At 45.4% G+C, this 22,906-nt stretch overlaps 1 protein-coding gene across 4 annotated transcripts in view; it reads right to left on the bottom strand.

Moving 5' to 3' along the window:
* The window catches only part of poln (polymerase (DNA directed) nu), a 48,948-nt gene that overhangs the window by 17,045 nt on the left and 8,997 nt on the right, over window positions 1–22,906 (bottom strand). For 3 of the 4 annotated variants that reach the window (XM_086197039.1, XM_086197037.1, XM_086197035.1), the window contains exons 7-21: window positions 21,728–22,480; window positions 21,504–21,643; window positions 21,243–21,355; window positions 21,013–21,149; window positions 20,798–20,857; window positions 20,652–20,712; window positions 20,141–20,205; window positions 17,691–17,774; window positions 17,517–17,609; window positions 17,230–17,286; window positions 17,036–17,092; window positions 15,393–15,458; window positions 6,330–6,387; window positions 4,692–4,769; window positions 235–346 (exon numbers count right to left, since the gene is read on the bottom strand). In XM_086197039.1, coding sequence (XP_086053165.1) covers window positions 235–346; window positions 4,692–4,769; window positions 6,330–6,387; window positions 15,393–15,458; window positions 17,036–17,092; window positions 17,230–17,286; window positions 17,517–17,609; window positions 17,691–17,774; window positions 20,141–20,205; window positions 20,652–20,712; window positions 20,798–20,857; window positions 21,013–21,149; window positions 21,243–21,355; window positions 21,504–21,643; window positions 21,728–22,480 — 1,934 coding nt within the window. The remainder of the gene's footprint in view (window positions 1–234; window positions 347–4,691; window positions 4,770–6,329; window positions 6,388–15,392; window positions 15,459–17,035; window positions 17,093–17,229; window positions 17,287–17,516; window positions 17,610–17,690; window positions 17,775–20,140; window positions 20,206–20,651; window positions 20,713–20,797; window positions 20,858–21,012; window positions 21,150–21,242; window positions 21,356–21,503; window positions 21,644–21,727; window positions 22,481–22,906) is intronic. The other variant, XM_086197036.1, reaches the window with a different exon arrangement.

Here is a 22,906-nt window from a genome sequence, read left to right as displayed (position 1 = left end):
GCCCTGCCCATGGAAAGGAGAGACCAAATAAGGCAGTTGGTGTGGTCGTCATGGCAACAAGGTTATTAGAGTTTGAAGCAAAGGAGCCGAAGAGAAGAAGACCAGAGAGAGAGAGAGAGAGAGAACAAGAGTGAAACCCTGTGGAGCATCAACTCAACACTCACCTTGGCAATGAGATGACCAAAGTGTGTGTGTGTGTGTGTGTGAGTGAGTGTGTGAGTGTGATAGATGTACCATTGAGAGGACAACAAGGTGAAGACGTCGGCCTGGGGGTTGGTAAAAATGCGAAGCAGTTCAGGGTCAGAAGAGAGGTGAGCCAGCAGACGCAGCTCCATCTGGCAGAAGTCTGACACACACACACACACACACACACACACACACACACACACACACACACACACACACACACACACACACACACACACAATACTGGCATTTCAGTCATGATCTGCTACTTGCAAACTGTCACATGATATTAAATGTAATATATCTCAAAAACAAGAAGGTCACTCAGAGAGCCACTCTTATTAGATGCGAATCCATAAGTGAAACCATTACGGAATTAATGAGCCTCGGATCGCCGTTCATTTGTGACTGGTACTTTATATCTAAATAACATAAAATTGATTAAAATAAAATTGTGCTCATACACAACAAATAAATCTGCATTGAATGAAGTATAACATGTAGAGAATTTTCAATCTAATATCTAGAAAACCAACTTGGATACTGTTGTTTACTGAAGTACCTTTAACCACATGACTGTGACTACTTCATACAGTACTAATTAATACTGTAATTCATTGTTAGTGGAAACACCGTAATCAGTCTGGGACATTCAGTACATGAAAGGTGGTACCTGTGTTGAAGTTCTGCCGCATCCATTTCGTTGTACTTGCTATCATTGCTACTTCTTTCAGGGACTTATCTATACTTTTGGAAGTAGCCGAGTGAATAAAAAGTGTCAGGTGGTTGAATTCAGCTGCGAGTCAGTCAATACATCAATCAAGTTTTATTTATGAAGGCCAAACCCTCACAAATCAGAGGCTTTACTATCTGTGCATCAGGCAAAGGGGAAAAAACAAAAAAAACATACACGAAGGTGAAGACAGCAGATGGAGCAGGAGGGGAAAAAAAATAAAGGGCCACCATCGCTGCAGAGGGTGGTGTCGCTGCGCGTGTAGAAAGGACAGATACTGGGACCGACAAAAAAAAAAAGAAAAAAGCCCGATGCTCTCTACCTACGGTTTTAGAGAGTGGGGCAATTTTGTGCTTTCAACAGAGGTGGAAGACAAATGTGTGAGTCCCACACAGTGACAGCGAGAGCACACAAAGAAAAAAAAAATACATGATTGAACTTATCAGTGAGTAGACATCGACAAGATTTATAACAACATAGGTTGCAATGCTTTTTGAGGAGTAAAGATTTCATAAATTTAACGGGATAAAATATGACGGGTTATTCTGCGTTACTTAAAGTATGGACATTTTTCCTGTTTGCCATAAACATTTCTCGTAATGCATGCTAGGACAACGCAAGCACTTTAAGCTAAGTTATTCATCTGTGTGTGTTCCCTTTTAGTATCATCAAATATGTTCATCCTAGTTTTCTATTCCTTAATAGATGTGTTTATTTACTCAAACCTGAAAGTAAGCTAGCGTTGTAGAACATGCCAACAGGTTTACGGTTAAATGCCTGAAATAAGGTCCGAGGTTCACACTGGTTTATTGTTTGGTTCTATGACATAAAATGTGTCACTTTTGACTATTGTCCATTTTTTGTGTCTTTAAAAAAAAAAAAAAAACACAGCTGCTAATAGGTGGCTAAACAAACACTGCAGAGGCACGGCATTCTCGCATAACGTTAGCTTTTCTTGATTCTGACAGTTACGTTTCAACTTCAAAAATCATCGGAGTGGTGTTCGTTCTAGGTAAAGGCTTCATTTCTGTGACTTCCATGTTGTCCGATAATGATAGGCTGTTCCTGTGGCACCGTATTGGGACCACTGAAACTCTAACAAACAACTACAAGGAAAATACATTTTCTGGGCAGCTCAGACAGCAGGTCCTTTCAGCGTTTGTCTCAAGGCACTTACATGAGCCGAGCGATAACTAGAGGCTATAGATGAGGCAGAAACACACTCTTGTCACACACAACTGCACGCAAATAAATACTACAAATAATGACAGACACACTGAGATCACACACACACACACACACACACACACACACACACACACACACACACACACACACACACACACACACACACACAGATTTCCCTGCAGCAGGTGACGATGTGTAAGGGTTTCCTGTACTGACAGTTGTACAGCTCTCTTTGTTAACATCTCCCTCTCTCTCTCTCTCAAACACACACACACACACACACACACACATAAAAAAAAACAAACTAACCCGTACTTTTCAACTCAGTCCCACAAAGCTTTTGTACGACACTCCATTACTGCTATTCCAACTCTCTCATCCTCTCCTGGGCTGCTTCAAAATGTAATCAACCTTGAAAGAATGCAGGTACATGGACAGCTGGATGGAAAAGTAGCAGTAGGAAAGAACGATCATTGATTTTTCCTGACTGAGGCATAATTCTTTATGATACAAATTTCAGGTGGTGTCATCTTGATGGAACCTTACAGAGCAGAAACTGAAAGAATCAGAAAGAAAATGAAACTGTTCAAGACGCTGTTAAAACGGCCGCGGTTTTCCATTCAACCCGGGTCAGACACAGTTTAGAGAACGAAAGCATGAATGCGATAAGTCAACATGATACTCCAGTGGGTTGGGATGGGAGGATAGGAAGATGGAGGGAGGGGGAAAAAAAACTATGTGGATGAGATGAGGTGAGGCGGGGGCTTTCTAAAGATATCCGCCCATCAATGTTTTATGAGTCAGATCACATTTCCTCTAAGAATGGCCGGCAGGCTCTGTAACATATTGCTGACCAGGATCTGTGTGTGTGTGTGTGTGTGTGTGTGTGTGTGTGTGTGTGTGTGTGTGTGTGTGTGTGAGGGGCAGTATGTTTTTTTCATGTAAATGTGTGTGACAGAAATAGAAAGGAAGGAATTTATCTGGATTGGAACAGAGATCAGGTAGTCGGGATGAGGCCTTGAGAGGAACACTTGAGAATCCTTGTATCGACCCGTACGGGAATAACTCCACCCTGAGACAGAACATAGGTGGAACCTTCCAGTAGATCTATCCACCCTGAGACAGAACATAGGTGGAACCTTCCAGTAGATCTATCCACCCTGAGATAGAACATCAGTGGAACCTTCCAGTAGATCTATCCACCCTGAGATAGAACATCGGTGGAACCTTCCAGTAGATCTATCCACCCTGAGATAGAACATCGGTGGAACCTTCCAGTAGATCTATCCACCCTGAGATAGAACATAAGTGGAACCTGACGGTGGATCAGTCCACCCTGAGATAGAACATGGGTGGAACCTGACGGTGGATCAGTCCACCCTGAGATAGAACATGGGTGGAACCTGATGGTGGGTTGGTGGTTTCACGGTTCAATACTGTAGAAAGTACTACTGTAGACTGTGGGGTACGCAGCACTTGAGACAGCAGGTATTAACAGAATAACTAAGTTGGCAGGAGCTGGGATGAGGTGACCAGACGTCCCTCATGACTCCTTCATCCTGCCTCTGACGATGCCCTCAACAAGTCTTAGTGATGTTCTACAGTGCGGTGTGGAGCAAGGAGGTTAAGGATAAAAGCTTAAGAGCTCAACTAAAACCTGCTGAGTGAGAGGATAAAATGTCCCCCGGGGGTTGCGGTGAACTAGAGACGCTTCCGGTAGGAGTTCAATCACCAGCGTGCAGGCTACGGAGATCCAGGCTGGAGGTTGAAGTCCACTGAAGGAAAATGTATGTAGCTTTACTCCTCCGACTCAGTTCGTCTCGCCTTTGCTGTCGTATCCACTCTACATTCCCCGCTGCAGCACAAACAAACCCACATGCAGGCTGACTGAGGACAGCGAGGATGTTCTACCCAAAGTAAAATAAAATAAGAGAGACTCACATTAATGCCGGCAGCCAGAGACACTTTTTGATGTGCCTCTAAGCTGAATATTTCTAGACAACACTTGAAAGTGATAGTAGTTGACACACCGACACAGCACTTGATCCAGTTTGGGAAGGACATTAGAGGGCGAGGAGGGTGACTGGGCAATGGGTTGTTTCCATGGTAACCTTGCCTCCAAGTGGATAAGTGTGAGCATGTGTTGGCCTGCTGCCGTGTGTGTTTGTGAAGCCCTGCCATTTTGTGTGTGTGTGTGTGTGTGTGTGTGTGTGTGTGTATTTATGGGATCCTTGCCCTTGTACTGCTGCTACCACTGCTGTCCTCCTGCTAACCCCGGGTTTATCTGTCTGGTTATGTAAGTGCGCGACACTGTCAGGGCCAGCAGACACTCTCCGCTCCCCACAAAGCTCCCTGAAAGGCTGACAGCTTCCCCCCCTCTGCCTACACAGCTTGGAGCAGTGTGACACCCTGAAGTGACCTCTCGGTGCTGGCTGCAGGCTGGGAATGGTATGTGTTGTTTTTTTGTTTCTTTTTTTTTTTAATTTAGAGTTACAAACTTTGCAAGGTGGTGCAGCCGTGAGCTAACGCACATGCTCACCTGCACACCAGAAACATTACTCTTCGTCATCACATATTGTCCTACCTGCGGCTACAAAGGTCCAGCCTTCCTGAGGAATGAACATGGCCCGGGAATGAAAAGTTACAACCTCCTCTTCCTCTCCTGTGGGGACCAAACACCGAGCCCTGAGTAACGCAGCAACATATCCTGGCACTAAGTGCACATTACATTTGATTTCTAGTAACCTGCCTGCAAATGTCATCTTCAGCAGAGTAAAACTTAAGATGTCTTCCCACACTGTGCTATTCACTCAAAGAAAACAAAATTAGGATGTACACATTTGTACCAATAAAACTGTATAACCTCTCCACGAATTTGAGGAAAAAGCCTTTCACTCATCTATGCTCATCAGCAGCCATTGGTTGCACCAGCCAGGCTGGGAGATTATGTAAGGGAGTCGTTTTTTTTTGTTTTTTTAATGACTCTGCTGTTTCAATGTGTTTGAAGTTGTAATTTTTTTCATTTGTAATGTGTGGGAGGTCATAAGCTTCCACCAGCTTCCATTTAATTTCTATCCCCGCTGCCTAGTGACTCCAAACTTTAATTCCTTGTTTGAACTCAGTTCTCTTTTTTTCGGTATTTTTGACAGCACTAGCAGGCGGCTGAGGGAAGAGATGTTCTCATTCTCCTTTACAGGATTTAAGTGGCTCTACTTTTTTGTTATTGGCTTTTTTCTGTTTCTTTGTAGTTTCTTTATCGAAGAAATTGTTTTTCTAAAATTCTGCATGTGGTTGCCGATCATCGAGGAACAAACTGCTACAAAAAAAAAAATCATTTTAGTCATGAGGCTGCAATCAGGAGAAATGACGAGGTCCCTAACAAAGAGTCATCGCTCCCCCGCATCCGCATGATGAACATAGCACAGCAGCAGTGTACTGTATTCATACACACACACACACACACACACACACACACACACACACACACACACACACACACACTCAAATACAAACTGGAGAACTGTAATCAAATATGATTAGGCTCTCACCTCCAGGCATGAGAGGAAAGCTGATATGAGAATGACAGAGACAGAAGGAAGGATGCTGAGTAGGAGAAAGACAGGGGGATGGAGTGAGGGATGAGAAGAGAGCGGAAGATTTGATGACAAGGAACCAGAGGTGCTGATGTTAGCACCCATAAAATCACTTCAACAGAGAGCGAGTGAGGAACAGAGAGAGAGAGAGTGAGAGGACAGACAGAGCCAAGGGGGGCACCACTGCCTGATTGACAGCAAGTCGACATGGCTGGACCACACCCATAATGTTTTACTCATGAACAAATAGATAACAAGTAACTTTAATCATTCTCACGACAGAGAAGGAGAGAGCTTTGTTGTTGTTGTTCTCTATTATGCAGTTTTAGGCTTTCTTCATCATTTCACCTGATGGCCTCACCAGGAGACGCCGCACGGAGGAGGGTGACACTATTGACACTTTTTTTTTTAAGTGACTAATGCTTTGCTGTTGCAGACTTTTATCATCCTCATAAACCCTCTTTTATTGGCTCCCGACTCATCAGTTTTGTTTGCCCAGAGAGTTGTTGTCCCCCCCCACATACACACACACATCCTGACATTTATCATTGTCTCATTCTGGAGGACATGTGGGAGGTGCGTGCGTGTGTATTTGTGTGTGTGCCTGTGTGTGTGTGTGTGTGCGTTACCTTGGATGTACTGCTTCTTGGTGATTTGAAGAGGCTGTCTTGGGAGGGCCTGGAAGTTCTATTTGGGGAGAAAACACAGGAGTAACATCAGCCTGTAAAGTTTTACACAGTTGTACTGTAACAGTGTGTCATTGCTGTATAGCTATATATATATAATTTTTTAGGGGGGGGGGATTGTACAAAAATAAACCAAAACACTACATCAGATCTATGATGAATTCTTAGACAAAAACAATTGGCAAAGAGGTCTCTGAGTCAGGATGTCCTGTTGAGCCGTATCTTCACACCTTCGCCTTCGTGTAGTAAGCATTTATCTATTAACATTCAAGTAGTCCCTGCCTCAGCACCCCTCCCCTCTGCTGCTCCACGCTCACATCTTCACCTCCGCCATAAAACACACTGGTGTCGGACAGCTTTCTGCTGGCAGTCCGGCCCAGCGGGTCGGGGCTAGAAAACGACAGCGCAGGAGAGTGAGAGGTGCGCGGGGACGTGTGGGTGCAACTTGTGGTGTATAGAAAACACCCGCTGAAACGTCAACAAGCATTAAAAACTCGGATGTCATTGGAGAGTTTTTATAAGACCAGCAGAGACCTGCAGCATTTGCCTGGACCTGATGCTAATCAGGCTCTCATCTCCCTGCATCTAAGACACTGCTGCTAGCGATGCGTGATGATATTGGTACATCATTGGCATTGGCAGGTATTGGTATCAGTTTGATCGGTGATATTCATATCAGCCCAGCAAATTATGATTAGTTTCTTCATTTTCGGTGTTCATGATGAAGCAACAAAGAGCAAGGGGGCCACGTTTTCAGCATGAGCAAAGTGTTCATCTCATAAAAACGTGTTCCTCTACAGACGTCTGCCTCAGCAAATATGGGCTATCAACCTAATAGGTTGTGAAATATTGGCTTATCAGATTATCAGCAAAAAAATTCCAATATCATACTTCACTAATTGTTGCAGTTGATACACACACACACAAGTACACAAATAAATACAGAATATGCAGTTTTTCTCGCTGAGAAGGCAGCACAGGGAGGTGATAAGGCACCTATCGTGAAAAGAAATGAACCTGGGGGCGACTCCATTTTAATCACAATTAATCCCCTTTAAACACCCTTTCAAACACACACACACACAACTGCAGGTGAGGGCGTGTGTGTAAAGAGGAAGTTAAAGGTCACTCTGAAGGATGTACGGGACATGTTAGCACGCGTGGTACATGTGTGGATTAATGTAAGGAGTGTAGAACACACATACATGACGGTCAGACTCTCAACACGGTTGGTTTGACCCTACAGTGTGTGTTGTTGTGTGGTCATCCATCTCTCTGCTCCCTAAATTCATTCATTATTCACTGGAGATGGAGAGAGAGAGAGAGAGAGAGAGAGAGAGAGAGAGAGAGAGAGAGAGAGAGAGAGAGAGGGGCAGGCAGGGAGAGAGACATAGAGGCAGGGAGTAAGAGAGAGACAGAGGCAGGGAGAGAGAGAGAGAGAGAGAGAGAGGCAGGGAGAGAGAGAGAGAGGCAAGGAGAGAGTGAGAGAGGGAGAGAGAGACAGATAGGGGCAGGGACAGAGTGAGATGGGGCAGGGAGAGAGAGAGAGAGAGAGAGAGAGAGGCAGGGAGAGAGAGAGAGGAATAGAGGCAGGGAGAGAGAGAGAGAGGAGGGAGAGCTGGGGGGTACTGCAGTGGCAGGGTGTGGACAGTGGATGGAATAAATTAGGGGGCCAGGCATCAATCACTAGTGTATAAACATGGCATTACAAATATGCATGTGTGTGTGTGTGTCTTTATGTGTGTGTGTGTGTGTGTTTTCCCATGACGAGTGATTCAGTGTGTCAGATGTGAATGCTCAGCTTTCCCATCATGCACCTTGTTGCAGTTACGACAGCATAAATCAGCATGCACACACACACATGCACACACACACACACAGACCACCACACTGTGAACACTGAATCACCTGACAAACCGTGGGCATGTTAGATAGGTACAATAAAAAGCTCTTTCCTGTTGATCCTCGCTGCTCCTGCCATTAACATTCACAGCCAACATTTCACCACAGACTTCACCGGCCAATGCAAGGAAATCAGATCCTCACAACGTTTTATTTTATATGAGACACTGCTGACAGCACAGTTGAAAGCACGCATTTGTACGAGTGAAAATAGTGGAGGTTCACGCTCCATCATCCTGGTGATACCACGTTTTATTAGTCCGATTTTAAAGAAAAGCAGCTGAACAACGCAACCAGCACAAAGTGAGGCCAGCCCCTAATGTTCTCAATATCCAAAAATGTCCCTGGATGGAGATACACACACAATACTCAGTCAAGCACTAGGCGCTAGAAATTTCCACACACAAAGATGATCAATTTCTGTCATTCTCAGAAGAACATAAAAATATTACTAGTAATAAATGCACAACTTGACAGTAAAATATTATAATATCTCTCCAAGGCAGGAATCCTCACTGCTCAGAGTGCATAAATAATGGGGTTTTTTTTTAGATGTTATTGAGATATCTGCAACATCTCAGCCTAAACTGCCACTGTTTATCTTCGGCGCTACATTTATATATAATAAATGGATCCTGTTGGTATATTTATGTTTTATTAATTAAATGTAGATGACATGGGCAGGCAGGTGCTGATTTTTGGAAAAAGGGAAAAGAAAAAAAACGTTGACGTGTTTGTCCCGACAGTGATGACAAGCACTTCTGTGAGATGTAGCTGAAGAGATAAGTTACGAAAAGACAGAGAGAGAGAGAGAGAGAGAGAGAGAATTGGAGGCAGGGTGTGAGAGAGAGAGAGAGAGAGAGAGAGAGGCAAGGAGAGAGCGAGAGAGAGAGGAAGAGAGAGAGACAGAGGCAGGGAGAGAGTGAGATAGGGGCAGTGAGAGAGAGAGAGAGAGAGAGAGAGAGAGAGAGGCAGGGAGGGAGGGAGATAGGGGCAGGGAGAGAGAGAGAGAGAGAGAGAGAGACAGAGGCAGGGAGAGAGTGAGATAGGGCAGGGAGAGAGAGAGAGAAAGAGAGAGAGAGTGATAGAGGCAGGGAGAGTGTGAGATAGGGGCAGGAGAGAGAGAGAGAGAGAGAGAGAGAGAGAGGCAGGGAGAGAGAGTGAGATAGGGGCAGGGAGAGAGAGAGAGAGGAATAGAGGCAGGGAGAGTGTGAAAAGATCATTTGGGTCACTGTGGGTGCTGGATGGGGTTGAGTCAAACACACACTATTTTCCGGGCTGATTCAAACACAAACCCTGCAGGTGACAGGTAGGGAGGAGGCAATCAAGCGCTCCGTGTGAACGGTGCATTAAAATGCGCCCGCACACACGCACTGGGACACGAACGAATACCCGTGATCAGCAGAAGCAGTTTAGTTGAGTGGCGGCTCCCGTTGTTGTCGCGCCTCTAATTGCATAGAGGTGTGAGAATCCTACATAGCCCAACACTAAAAGCTCTGTCGCACGCATAGAAAAACACGGGATGCGCGACGATGATATTCGGCTGTACATGAAAATCCGCCTGCTGAACTCTCACTGCCTGTGTTTTCCGTCAGGCTCATTGACTCTGAATTAGCCACTTAATCATGCAAATGTAGGACTACTCTGTGTTGTCTCTTCTCTCATGGCGGCATCCATAAAACTCAAGAGTTTACTTTTCTCAATACCTCCTTGTGCCCTAATACGGGTGCGCAATTGCCTGATTATATCAATGCAATTGGACCCTGTAGGTCCTCCAGTGGGTCTGCAGGGACCCCATGAGGGCCTGGTTATGACACTTGCTAATGTTAGCCCTGCCAACTCATGATTTTACATTAGCATGAATTCATGATTAAGGCTGCTTCACTTACAGAAGAGCAAGCGAGTGATTAGCGGCTCCTGCTGGGGTGAGTGTTTAACTGCTGTACGCTCCACACGTTTTCTGAGTATTTTTGTCATGACAATACCATAAGTGCAAGCTATTGCACTGCAAACAAATATCACGGCACCCAAGGGTACTGATTCCGAATCTCCAGCACACCTATGTTGGTGGATCAAAGTGGAGTTCCGAGATACTCCGTATCAAAGTGAACAATTTAACACTGCACTTTCAAAAGATTCTCCCCGCGGAGAATATTTCCCACCATCTAATTATCAGTCCAAACCAATTGAAGGTTCCTGCTGGGTGTAATTCCAGTAACTGCTTCTGTTTACCTCTAGACAGCAGGAAGGCAGGATAAATATTGAGACCGTTCTTCAAATCGAGGTTCCTGATCTGCTAATGAGGGAAGAAGACACCAAAGCTGAGAGAACACCATGAACTGCCTTTGGAAAAGACACAAAATACCTCAATCGCTATATGACTGAGCTGTTCACCATGAAAGTGAGCTCGCTATGGATCTGTTTTAGCTGTTGGGTTTTCTGCTGACATGTTATTTCCCATGGTAGAACACACAGATGTACAGTTTTTGGGGAGTCCTCTAAAACATATTGTTCGGTAGCCGCAAGGTGGGCATGTGTTTTACATTTCAGTCCATCAGTCTGGTGAACTTTAAGGTAGAGTCTGCTGTGACATGTAAACGCAACATCATTCAAACTGTGCCCTTCCTCCTGGACTTAACAGCACCACAGGCATATGCCGCCTGCCTCAGACAAGCTAAACAGAGGCTAGGACAAGCTAAATGTTGTGTAGGAAAAGCTATACACTAGCTAAGACAAGCTAAATTCCAGCTAGATAAAGGTAAACACAAGCTAGGACTAGCTAAACTCTGGCTAGGAAAAGCTAAACACCAACTACAACGAGCTAAATGCCAGCTTGAAAAAGCTAAACACCAGCTATGGTGCGCTAAATGCCAGCTAGGAAAAGCTAATGCGCAGCTAGGACTAGCCGAATGCCAGCTAGAAAAGCTAAACACCAGCTAGAACAAGCTAATCGGCCACTAGGAAAGGCTAAATGCCAGCTAGGACAAGATAAACACCAGCAGGGAAAAAGCTAATTGGCAGCTAGGGAAACTAACTGCTGGCTGGGACAAAGAAAATGCTCGCTGTGGCTCAAGCTTTAGTCACTTGCCATTAGGACTGTATTTTCTTTTCTTAGCTAGTCTGCGCACATCTGACATTTTGATAAACAGGAAACAAAAAGCCTCCCTTTCCTCTACTGTAGCTTTTCTGTAACTGAAAAACCTTCTCTAGGGGACCTGCAGGTGGCCTCTAGATCCCTGCACAAGTGCACAGCCCACACATAGCAGGAAATGACCTTGTAAACATATACTTTTGCTAAGTCTCATTGTGGCTGCCTGTCAAAAGAAAATTTGAAGTGCACTTTTCATAAATGTTAATCTCAGGCTGAGTCTCTGAGGACCACCGCCTTTTTAAACAGATGGTGGCGGCTGAATTGCCGAGCTGGAGCAGGGTAAATTCATCACACTGCGCCGATTAAACGGCTCATCACGGAACATACGCACACATACAAATACATACATGCTCGGACGCACTCTCACAAGCGTGTGCGCACACTTGCACACAAGCGCTCTACTTTCCCTTTGTGCCACAACCATAAACAAACACCCACCAAAATCCATCTGCTCGACATTTGGTGGAGAGAGGGAGAGAGAGAGAGAGAGAGAGAGAGAGAGAGAGAGAAATTGTTAATCTTTTAGGTGGTGAGAGGTGTCTGAGTAGCAGGCTTGAAGACCCTGGTCAGCTGCAGTTTTCTGAGGTTTCAGTATCCCGGTGGGGCTCATTTACATGGATGGTAACATCCAGCAAGAGTCACTCTCGGCTTGTGCAATAAGGTTGAAACAGCTGGTTGGAAACAGAGAAGTAACTCGGAACTTCACTGGAGAAATTCATCGGTAAAAATATCTTAAACAGACAGAGAAAGGAGAAGAGCGGGAGGGAGATGATCAACTCCCAGTGTGCGTTGTCTAACACAGGTCCTGTCTGTCTCTCCACATTTCTCCCTCTTGCTCTCTTAAGTCTGCGAATCAAACCTACTATGCTACTGAGCATATAAAAATGTTTGTGTCTGGGAACATGTGTGTGTGTGTGTGTGTGTGTGTGTGTGTGTGTGTGTGTGTACACGGACAACTTGACACACCAGTGAAGCGTTTGATCAGCCTTAGGAAGAAAACAAAAATGTGCCATCAAATGAGCAAAAACACAAACACCAAGCACTAGTAAAGACTCGGTGTCAAATTTACAACTGTAAATTCCACACTGAAGTCAAGATTTATCACTTGAGGCTTCGCACCTGTGGTTTTTTTTTGGGGGGGGGGTTGTTGTTGTTTTTTTACTGTAACTGGACACTGGGGAAATATCTCTATTCATCAAAAAAACATCTTTTAATGTGTTTCTGCAACTAAATAAAAATTAAGCCGACTGCAGTGGCATGACTCTGCACAAGCACAGGAGCACAGAGAGAGTGAGAGTGAGAGTGAGAGGAGACGGAGCACTGCATCAAGGACGCGGTAACTTGAGTGATGGTGCCCCCCTCTACTGCTTTGAGCACTGGGGAAGAGGTTTGATCAGAGACGAGGCAGCGTGGTTGTCCTTTCTGAGTTGACTGCCACATATTAAAAAGGGGGAGAGAACATAAAACAGAGGAGATGACAATGGAGACATACAGGGGATATGAGCACGGGGAGAGATAAGAGAGACGGAGGAGAGGATCAAAGTGCCAAAGAAGACAGACAAATGCTCTTACAGCAAAGACGTAAAGATGGAAATGCTGTCGCTGGATTAGTTGCTGAGGCTCACAGACTGCAGATTTTTGCTTAGAGCAGATGAAAACAGGTGAGGCAGAGCGGAAGACCACTCTGCAGAGGGATTCGGGTCTTGCGTAACTTTAGACTCAGTTCCTAGTGGTCCCGCTTTCATTCTGGCACACCTTTGTTACTGCAGACTGGCTTCGCCTCAACTGAACCCGCAGCAAGCAAAATCGAATCCCCTCCCGCAACACTCCTCATCTGAAAGTGTGTGAGGGACTTGTGTTGCATGTGTGTGCCGACGTGTCCTGAAGTGGCAGAACGGATCCCTTTCCTCCCTTGAGCCTGAAACCATAAACTGACGCTTTTGTTCCCCGCTTCAAAGCCGCAGGATGTCCCATGATTGTGATTGGAGTCTTTAATTAAACAGTCCATGCTGCACCACGGAGAGAAAAATTACATGGCGAGCTTCATTTACAGAAGAAGTTGAAGTGGAAGGTAGGAGAAAAGAGAGTCGGCCCCTCTCATGACTTGAAATGATCTCATCTCAGGCTCGTTACAAAGCAGTGGCGCTGCACAGCAGGAAGGTTCTGGGTTTGAATCCCTTTCTGAACAGACTTGTGTGATTTTTTTTTGCAAGGCATCCTGCTGCATTTGCAGCTGCAAACTGCTGCATAGAGGACAGGTCAGATGAAGAGGAAACATCCCGGCTCCAGCACAAGATCTTTCTGTGTGAGTCTCCATGTTCTCCCTGTTCCTGTGTGGGTTCTCTCTGGTACTCCAGCTTCCTCCCACAGTCCAAAGACATCAAGAGGGGACGAGGCTGATTGATACTCTAAATTGACTGTAGGTGTGACTGTGAGTGTGAATGGTTGTCTGTCTCTATGTGTTGGCCCTGTGATGGACTGGTGACCTGTCCAGGGTGAACCCTGCATCTCGCCCGAAGGCTCCTGGGATAGGCTCCACCCCCCCACCCTTAACAGGACAAGCAGTAGAAAATGGATGGATGGATATACATTTTGATCATATTCCATCCATCCATTTTAACTGTGCTCTGGTACTTCCTCAGACTGGAGGTGCCAGCAGAAGATATCCGAGTGTCACTATGCAGTTGGAAATAAGATGCAAACATTGTTTCTCCTTGTACCACAAAAGTGGTATATATGACACCACATTAGTCTATCCCGAAGTAGTAACAAGCAATACAGAATGTTAAAGCAAGACAAACGAGTGGAGTGTTGGCACTTGAGAGTGCACACCGACACATAAAACCAAATCCAGGAGCTCAGCTGGAGCAGAGTCAGAGTCGTCTGTATCATTCAGTAGACAACGCGATCAATTGGGTTTGAACCTGTCGCACATCAGAAAGTCAGATCAGACCAGTTCAGTGTTTCAGATATGCGTGTGCGGCAGGACCGCTGGACCCAGACAGCTGTGTAATGTTGAAATGAGCTATCGACCGCCCCGCAGAGAGAGAGAGAGAGAGAGAGAGAGAGAGAGAGAGAGAGAGAGAGAGAGAGAGAGAGAGACAAGTAGTAAATTGTCCCAGCATTTGGACTTCTGCTCTGGTTTTTGAAATATATCAGCAGTCTGGATGTGTAACACAAAGGGAAATGAGTACCTTAGCTTCATAAAGTATAAGTACATTACTCTCAAAAACACTTTTTTCAGTTGTGATTTTAATAACTGAATTATGTATGACAGTATTCATTTTTTTAAGTGACTAGAAAGAAGGAAGGACTATTTTTTTTGCCTTTTACCTTCAAAGCTGGTGGGTTTTTTTTAAATCTGACTGATGTCTGAGTTTTATTCATTCTTTACAAATGAAAAGCAGCTTCATCCTCCTCTCATTTCATCAACAGTGTCTGTGTCACAAGTGCTGCTCTTTTGTATTCTTGGTCTTTTCTACCAGAATCATCAAAATATCAGCAGAACCAGACAGAGAGAGAGAGAGAGAACACAGAAAAACATCAGGAATAGAACACGCAGAATATTTCAGCATTAAGTCATGAATACGTGTCCTCAATGACATGCTACACGGCTAAACTGTGGTGAGGTGCAGCCCGAGGAAACTTTTTAATTAGGGAAATAATTTGTCCATGTCTGGAAATTAAAAAAAAACAAAACAAACAAACCTTGTGGCTAATGACGAAGGACAATGAACAAGATTGCTTTTTCCTGCCGGTTGACCAAGAAGTGAAACAAGAGAGGAGAAACACAGAGGCCTGTAATTCAGTACCACGGACAGCTCCCCGAGTTTAACAGCGTTGTCCAGCTGCCAAAGTGTGCAGAGCGGCGAGCCTGACAACTACTTTCAGGATGAGAACAAGAACAGATAAAGACGGGAAGAAAAGAGGGATGGAGAGTAATTTGCGCTCACTGGGTGTTTTGCAGTGATTCTCCCGGTCACAGCACTGGTCTGATGCCACGTAGAGGAAATGTAGTCCTGATGAGAAACACAGGAAGGGCAGTAAATAAACACAGAGGGGTGAAGTACAACTGCAACTGTCTTACAAGACATTTAAAACACACAACTTTGCTGATCGCACAGAAGTACTAACAGAAATTAATTACAGCTTACGCGTGTTATAATGAGTCAGCTATGTGATCTGCGGGGCTGCAGGGATTGGCGGATCAATAGTTGAGTCGATTTGGAAGAAACGTAGTCATCAGATGTTTACAGTAGATAATGGTTTCCTCCTTCTGGTTGTTGTCGGTGCCAAATGAAGGATCTGCACGGATCAATCAGACGCAACTCAAGGGACTCACTTCGGCACTTTTTGATATCTCGTGAAGGGAACTATTAATCCGGAAAGAAACTGGAAAATTATTCCACCATGAAATCATCGCAGCTGCGGTGATGACAAAAACAGTCACGCAGCTGGTCTCATTTCAGGAGGAAGCAGCAGCTGTGGTCCTCGTTGTGGCAGTCATGTGACTGCCAGCGATTCGTTTGGGGTGAGAAGTTTGCGGAGCGTAGTATCAAATCAGTTTGGTGTCATTGGCAGGATATGCTAACAGCAGTTGTGCTCAGGGTTTCCGCAATCCAAACATCTGGTTGCAGCTGGAATTATTAACCTTAAAAAAAAAAAAGAAGAAGAAACAATATATCTACACATTCTGGGCTTCTTGTTGAATATGAACTGATTTGGAGGAAAAGGTGTATGTTTCAAAACGGCGGATACACCAGAGATGAAGAGATCTGTCTAACTGAAGAGTATTTGCGTCCATCTGTTTGCCAGCTTCAAGATCTTCATAGACACTAGCAAGGCTTTGAAATTGCATGAAACCAACTGTAATAAATGCCAAAAATAATTTCCGCGTAACCCATTTTATAGACTATCTGTAAACACTTTAATGATGTTTGTTTCTGCCACCAGCCTGGGATCATTGCCTGCATCCTGTCCAGAAGATCACCAAATGAATCATCGCCATCAGGAGCTAAGCAGCTCAGTAGCAGCCAGACAGACTCATTTGCAGAGTTGAGTAAGCACAGACTGACAAACACAAGCTGCTGGTCCCATCTATGGAGAGGTGGTACAGCCAAGATCTGGAGTTCTGTCCTGGCAGACAGGACCAGGAGCTTGGAGAGGCCAGCTCCAGTGAGATGTTTGACGAGTGGGACTCATCCAATGTTCTTCAAACAGTGCGATCGTATCTTTTGAGGAAACTGGTTTCCAGTTGGACCACTGAGAACAGCGGGGTAACGGCAGCCGTATTCACACCAGCAACACTTTGAAGGTGGGGAGGAAATGGATGAGCTTTCAACGGGAGCGCAGTTCAAGTCCACTGAACTAAACTGTGAGCAGAGAGACAAAAGCAGTGGGATGCGTTTGAAGCCCTTTAGTCTCCTCTATTTTTTCCTTCCCCCAGGAGAAAAGTCTCGAAAACAGACACCAAAGAGTGAGCAAAGGGAGGTGAATGGTCCTGTTTTGTTTTTTTTTATTCGTGAGACCTTTTCATCGTATGTAATCTGTGATTACCCATAACTACGTATCTGCCTTAAACCAGCTGGTAGCTCACCTTACTCATCATGCACGAGAGGATCCCGTCAACAAAGGTGGACTTGGTTTTGTGGACCTGAAAGGAACAATGCGGAAATGTTTTACTCCAAAAATCAAGGACAACCCGTTGGTACAGTTCAAAGGCTCTTTTTCCCCCCCACCCTGACACTGTTTAAGCATCGACCATTACGTGGCATGCAGTTGCAACCAGACCTGTCGGTAGTCTAGAATGATCCTGGGTAGAGGATGCAGGTCCTGGAGCTGCAGTAACTGCAATAAAGACGAAGACAATAAGAAAAAAAAAAAGCCTTGTTGTCTGTTGACATTTGGCAACTGGCCACCGAGTGAATTGTGTGGATGTTTGTGATCTATACAGTGTGGATGGGTATTTATGTGTGTATCTTGCTCTGTAATCATCTGGAAGACTGTGTCACAGTCCAAGCGCTGCAATTTCAAATAAGCTTATTAATCTATGTTTAAAGGAGACTTTCGCACCGTACCGCTGCTTCTGACGTTGACTGTTGTTTATTGATGGTCTTGGGAAGCCTCTTGTTCTCGCATCGCTCATGAAGGCGTAACTTCTCGAAAAGAACCTTTGAAAATGTGTCCGTGTTTTAGAGATATTGAAATATCAGATATAAAACACGTGGATGTACAACAGGAAAGGTACAGACTGTTCGTAGCTGGGTGTTGCTGGTGAGCAGGAATATCTGTCCTGCTGCTCGATGGGCCTCCTGCTCCAACTGTCTCATCTTAGCCTGCCGGAGACAAACATCAAGGGAGATGAAGGTCGTGAACCCTGCAGCGAAGCTGCGGAGAGAGCGGCTGGTGTGTGTAAGAGCTTTCAGTGACCTAAGGAGTCGTAATCTGGCTAATGTCACACAGCAAGAGTATTAGCATCACATTAACCAGCCAGCTTTCCCACACTGAACACATAAGACAGCCAGACAGGCTTTGCTGGTTTAATGACTGCTATGAACTTAGCACAGCCAACACTGACAGCATGATAAACACACCGCGAGAGAGGAGGCGAAAATGGAAATGACAGAAGGGAGGAGCGAGAGAGAGAGACAGAGACAGAGAGAGAGAGAAGGTAGAGGCACTTAAGTCGCGAGGATGAAAGAGGAAGGAGTCCCAGAGAGATGGGGATAATGATGAAAAGTAAATGAGCGAGATAGAGAGGAGTTAATAAGGAGGGAAAATATGATATTTAGCCGAAACATTAGGAATACTGGAGTTATTTTTCATGACTGCAGGGTTACCCTCACACTAGGAGCTTATTACCAGCTTGACTGAAGTGGAGAAGACCTAACAGTTTGACATGAGGGAAGAGAAAAAGGGACAAAGAAGGGAAAAACGAAAGGGAGGGGGAGATGCGGGGTGATGAAATGAGAGACAACACACAGAAATCAGCAGAAAGTAGAATACAGTGACAGATTTGGGTGTTTTTGGAATAGAGAAAGGCGGGGGGGGGTCAAAAAAAAGTGACACCAACGCTGAAGGGGATACATCAGAAAAGAGGATGAAGGCAAAAATGAGGTGGAGCAGGTGAGGATTGAGGAGCAGCAGAGGAGACGTCCGTGGCTGGACACTGATAAGAAAAACATTAGTCGAACAAGGGAGATGGTTTGAAGAGGGACAGAGAGAGAGGGAGGGTGGGAGTGTTGGGGCTGGGAGACTTGTCCCCAAATTCCAAAATATGCACTTTTCTCCCTTTCTCACTCTACGCCCAGAGCAGGCAGCAGACGGCCTCATCAATATTGGATGCTCGGCCCTTAGTTCAGTGTTTCACACACACACACACACACACACACACACACACACACACACACACACACACACACACACACTAATGATATATTTGATTCAGCAAGGTTAATAATTGCATTTCAAACCCATCTTTCTCTTTCTTTGGGACATCAAACACTTAGAAGAGGTGAGAGATGTCAGTTTTGATTAAACGGAGGTGTTATGGGACATGTGACACTCACACTTTTATTGAAATTAGGCTTCATTTATACATCGTCTCCTCCGCCGTGCAATGTCAGGAGTTCGCTCTTGCTCAAGGACACTACGACACTATCTCTGGGGAGCTGGCGGAATCGAACCAGTAACCCTCTGATGACTGGATAAACACTCCCAAGGCTGAGACGCTAAAGAGGCACTGGATGATGCAGCCTGACAGACAGGAGGGACCCCACCGTCAGATATCCAGACAGGCGACCTTGACAGCTCTGATAAAACAGAATCTAGCACAACAAGAGCGAGGCTGCGCATGCACGTGCACACACACACACGGGATACTAAAATAGTCCTGCAAATTCACAAACTCTGCACCTGTCTGTGAGTGTGCATGAGGCAGACAGTCCTTCCTGCAGCGTGGAAGGAAAAGACAGACTCTCCTTCCTATTTATAGTAGCATGGCAAGAAACCAAGGCTTTCGCTCTGCATCGACATCCCCGTGGCGCTAGCAAGAGTTGTAAGTGGGTCTAAGAGTGTTTTCATCTCTACAACTGCCTGCAAAACTGATTACAAACATGTGTAGCCTATTAATGAGCATGTGCGCGCCCAGGACATGTGTTCTTGGGTGCCAATAATCTCAGGAAAATATAGCATCTCCAGAGTTGGTTTTTATCTGCATGTAAACAGGACAGGTCCCCGGAGGACGTCCACCCACCACACCAGTAATCCTACCCTGAAGAAGACAGATTCTATTTTTCTTGGCTGCTCAAGCTCTTGGCTTTTTTTGAGTGTGTGTGTGTGTGTGTGTTTTTTTCTTCTTCTTCTTCCTCTTCTTGGTATTTCCAGATGTCTCTGCTCTTTCTCAGATCCTCCCACTGTTTTGCTCACATTTGTATTAATACAGCTGCAGTCTGCGGTGCTGGGCTTCAGACTGAAATGCGATCAGCTGAGAATGATGTGGTACAAAAGCTGGCATGGCCAATAAAACTCAGCTTTTTCTTTTTCTTTTTATAACAGTACAGTTGTTTGAGAGAACCCAATTTCCACTGTTATTATTGATGGAGTCATGTTAAGAGACAATAAAATGGGGATTTTAAAAAGACGTCCATTAAAAAGTCTGTTGTTTCTTTTTAATCCAGATCCTTTGGATATGCTTTCTTACCCCCAGCAGGTCGGAGGTTCTTTTCAGAACGTCTTTGTCCACATGGATGCGATGGCTCTCGAGGGCTGAGAAAACACAAGATGATACTTACGGATCCATCACACATTCAGAAAAAAACTAAAGAAAATCAGGTCTGTTGAGCAAACGTGCTCATCTGTCAGCAGTATCACACAAAGAAACTCATGAAACAGCCTAAAAGTGCAGCATGACTAGCGTGACTACCTTTGGAAAAAAAAACTGTTTTCTGAATGTTAAGATAAACAAAAGCGATCTTGACAGCTCTGATTTTCAGACATACCAGTAACTTTGAGCGTTTCACTGTCAAAAACTTTTTATTCACGTAGTTTGAGGTTTCGTTTTTTTTTTAATTCAAAGCTTCAATAAACCCTATAAAATCAATGCTGGATGTTAAAGAATCCAACGTGCAACCATAATTACATTGTAATGTGTGAGATATGACATGTGGATCTGAGAACCTCGGTGAGCCTCATGGTGATTGAGCAGGACTCACCTGCCAGAACAGGTATCATGTTCAGCTCCATGTTTGAGTACAGCTGCCACAGCCCCTGGCTCTGAACACACACACATGCACACACACAGAAAATGGGTCATTTAATGTATGTGTGCATGGGCGTGTGCGTGTGTGCGTCTGCTAACCTGCAGTTTAGAGCAAAGCTCCAAGTTGAGTCGGTAGAGCGAATAGAGACCTGAGATGACCTGAGACAGAGAGAGAGACAGAGAGAGGGGGGGGGGGGGGGGGGAGAGAGAGAACCAAACAGGGAGAGAACCAAACAGGGAGAGGCTTGGTTTGGGACGTACACTCATACGGCATCCCGGGAGTAAATCACCCACTAGGAGAGACTCCAACTAACCCTCCTGGTACCCTGGACAGGTGTGATACAGGGTGCTCTCAAGTGTTTATCAAGTAGGTCCTGGTAGCTGGAGGACGGGTCCTCAGGATCCAGAAGCCACCCTGACACCTGTGGGTCCTGGATGTGACAGCCTGCCACTAGAGAGAGCAGAGTGAGGAGAGGCTTCACTTCCTTTATTGATACTGAGGATGAGACATTTAGATAATGATCGTGTGTGTGTGTGTGTCTGCCTTGTCTCCAATTTAGGTCTTGTTTGTAAAACTTCAGAGCTGTACAAAGCAGATCCTTTGCTTTGTAGCACACCACCAGTTGAGATCTTGACAGCACCTGTAGCAGCACATCTCTATGACACACACACACACACACACACACACACACACACACACACAACACACACACACACATACATACACACACACAAACAGCTAGTAAATACTCCCTCCCCTACACAACAAACAAACACACACATAAACACAAACACACTCACAGACCTGGTAAAAGGCTCCTGGTGTGTGTGCTCGAGTTTTAAGTGGACCAGAGTGTCTTGGGGTCGGAGTGTGTCCTCTCTTGTGCTGCTGTCTGTGTCGTTCTTCATCAGCACAAGCAGGCCGCACACTGGAGGAGTCAGCTTCTACATGAGGGAAGCAAATCATCAGGAGCACGGGGGGGGGGGGGCTTATCTCATCACTGGTATCAACCTGCCGTCATGGCTCACCTGTTCTGGGTCTAACTGGGTGGTACCGTCCTGGAACACCATAGTGAGCACCAGCGCCTCGGCCTGCCCAGCCCTCTCAAGAATCTCCATTTTCTCCTCTGGGCTCAGCCTCCATGAATGTGTCACTCCAGGGCCAGATGTCAGGAGTGTGGTTAGCAGGCCAGCTCTAGAACGGTCCTGAGGCTCGCTAGTTTGAGCCCCCTCACGGGAGGTTTTTGTGGTCTGATGAGTTCCACATTTGGTTCGCTTAGGTTGTTTGCAGGTCACTGAAAACGGGGTTTGTTTGGAGGGATTTCTAGATGACTTGCAATCCCCTTCTACAATTTCACACTGCCGAATTTGCTGCAGGATACAGGCGCCAGCTAGCGTAGCCTGTGGTTGAGGAACTAGAGCTGAGGGTTCAGGGATGGAGGTTGCTGGTGTCGTTTTCATCTGCTCCCCGACTCCTCCATGCAGTGCATTTTCCTGCAAGGAATAAGGTGGCTCCCATCTCGGGGAAGGCCTTGTTAGAAAGAACTTAGCGGGACCATTTGAATTTTGGGTCGACTCCCGTTTCCTCTTTAAAGAGATGGACAGTGTCGAGGAAGGCTGATGTGACGGTGTCCAGGACATAGGTAGGCTGCTGTTCTCTGGTCTTGGCCTTAATCCAGTCAAGTCCCATCCTGAGAAGTTCGGGCCAGAGGAACATGTACAGGAACTTGCTGCTGCCAGTCCAAAATTTAAGCTGCTCCCTCTGGTGCTTCCACTGGCGGCCTAAACAACAGAAAATGTAGACAGTGGGGGGGGGTTTGTCAGTCAGGGACATGGAAACAAAGAGGTAAGAATAGATCTAGAATAACTCATTACAAAGCAGCAAGTAAGCACTTGGACACATTGTGCTGTATGTGCTGGATAGGCTGAAAGAAAATCAATCCATGGCGAGCAAATCTAGTTGTAAATAATCTAACACAGAAGCCTGTATGCGTTTGTTATTCATCCCCATTCATGCTTAAAGGGACATGACAGCTTTTTGGGATATACAGATATTTGGCATACTCCCCAGAGCCAGACGAGAACAGATACCCTTCTCTGTCTGTGTGTGTGTGTGTGTGTGTGTGTGTGTGTGTGTGTGTGTGTGTGTGTGTGTGTGTGTGTGTGTGTGTGTGTGTGTGAGTGTGTGCATTAGAGACTAACAGAGAC

The sequence above is a fragment of the Aulostomus chinensis genome, chromosome 24, assembly GCF_037954235.1.
Source record: "Aulostomus chinensis isolate RoL2024-O1b breed Wild chromosome 24, RoL_Achi_v1.0, whole genome shotgun sequence".
In the NCBI taxonomy this organism is placed as follows: domain Eukaryota; kingdom Metazoa; phylum Chordata; class Actinopteri; order Syngnathiformes; family Aulostomidae; genus Aulostomus; species Aulostomus chinensis.
This window is presented reverse-complemented; position numbering and strand designations above follow the sequence as displayed.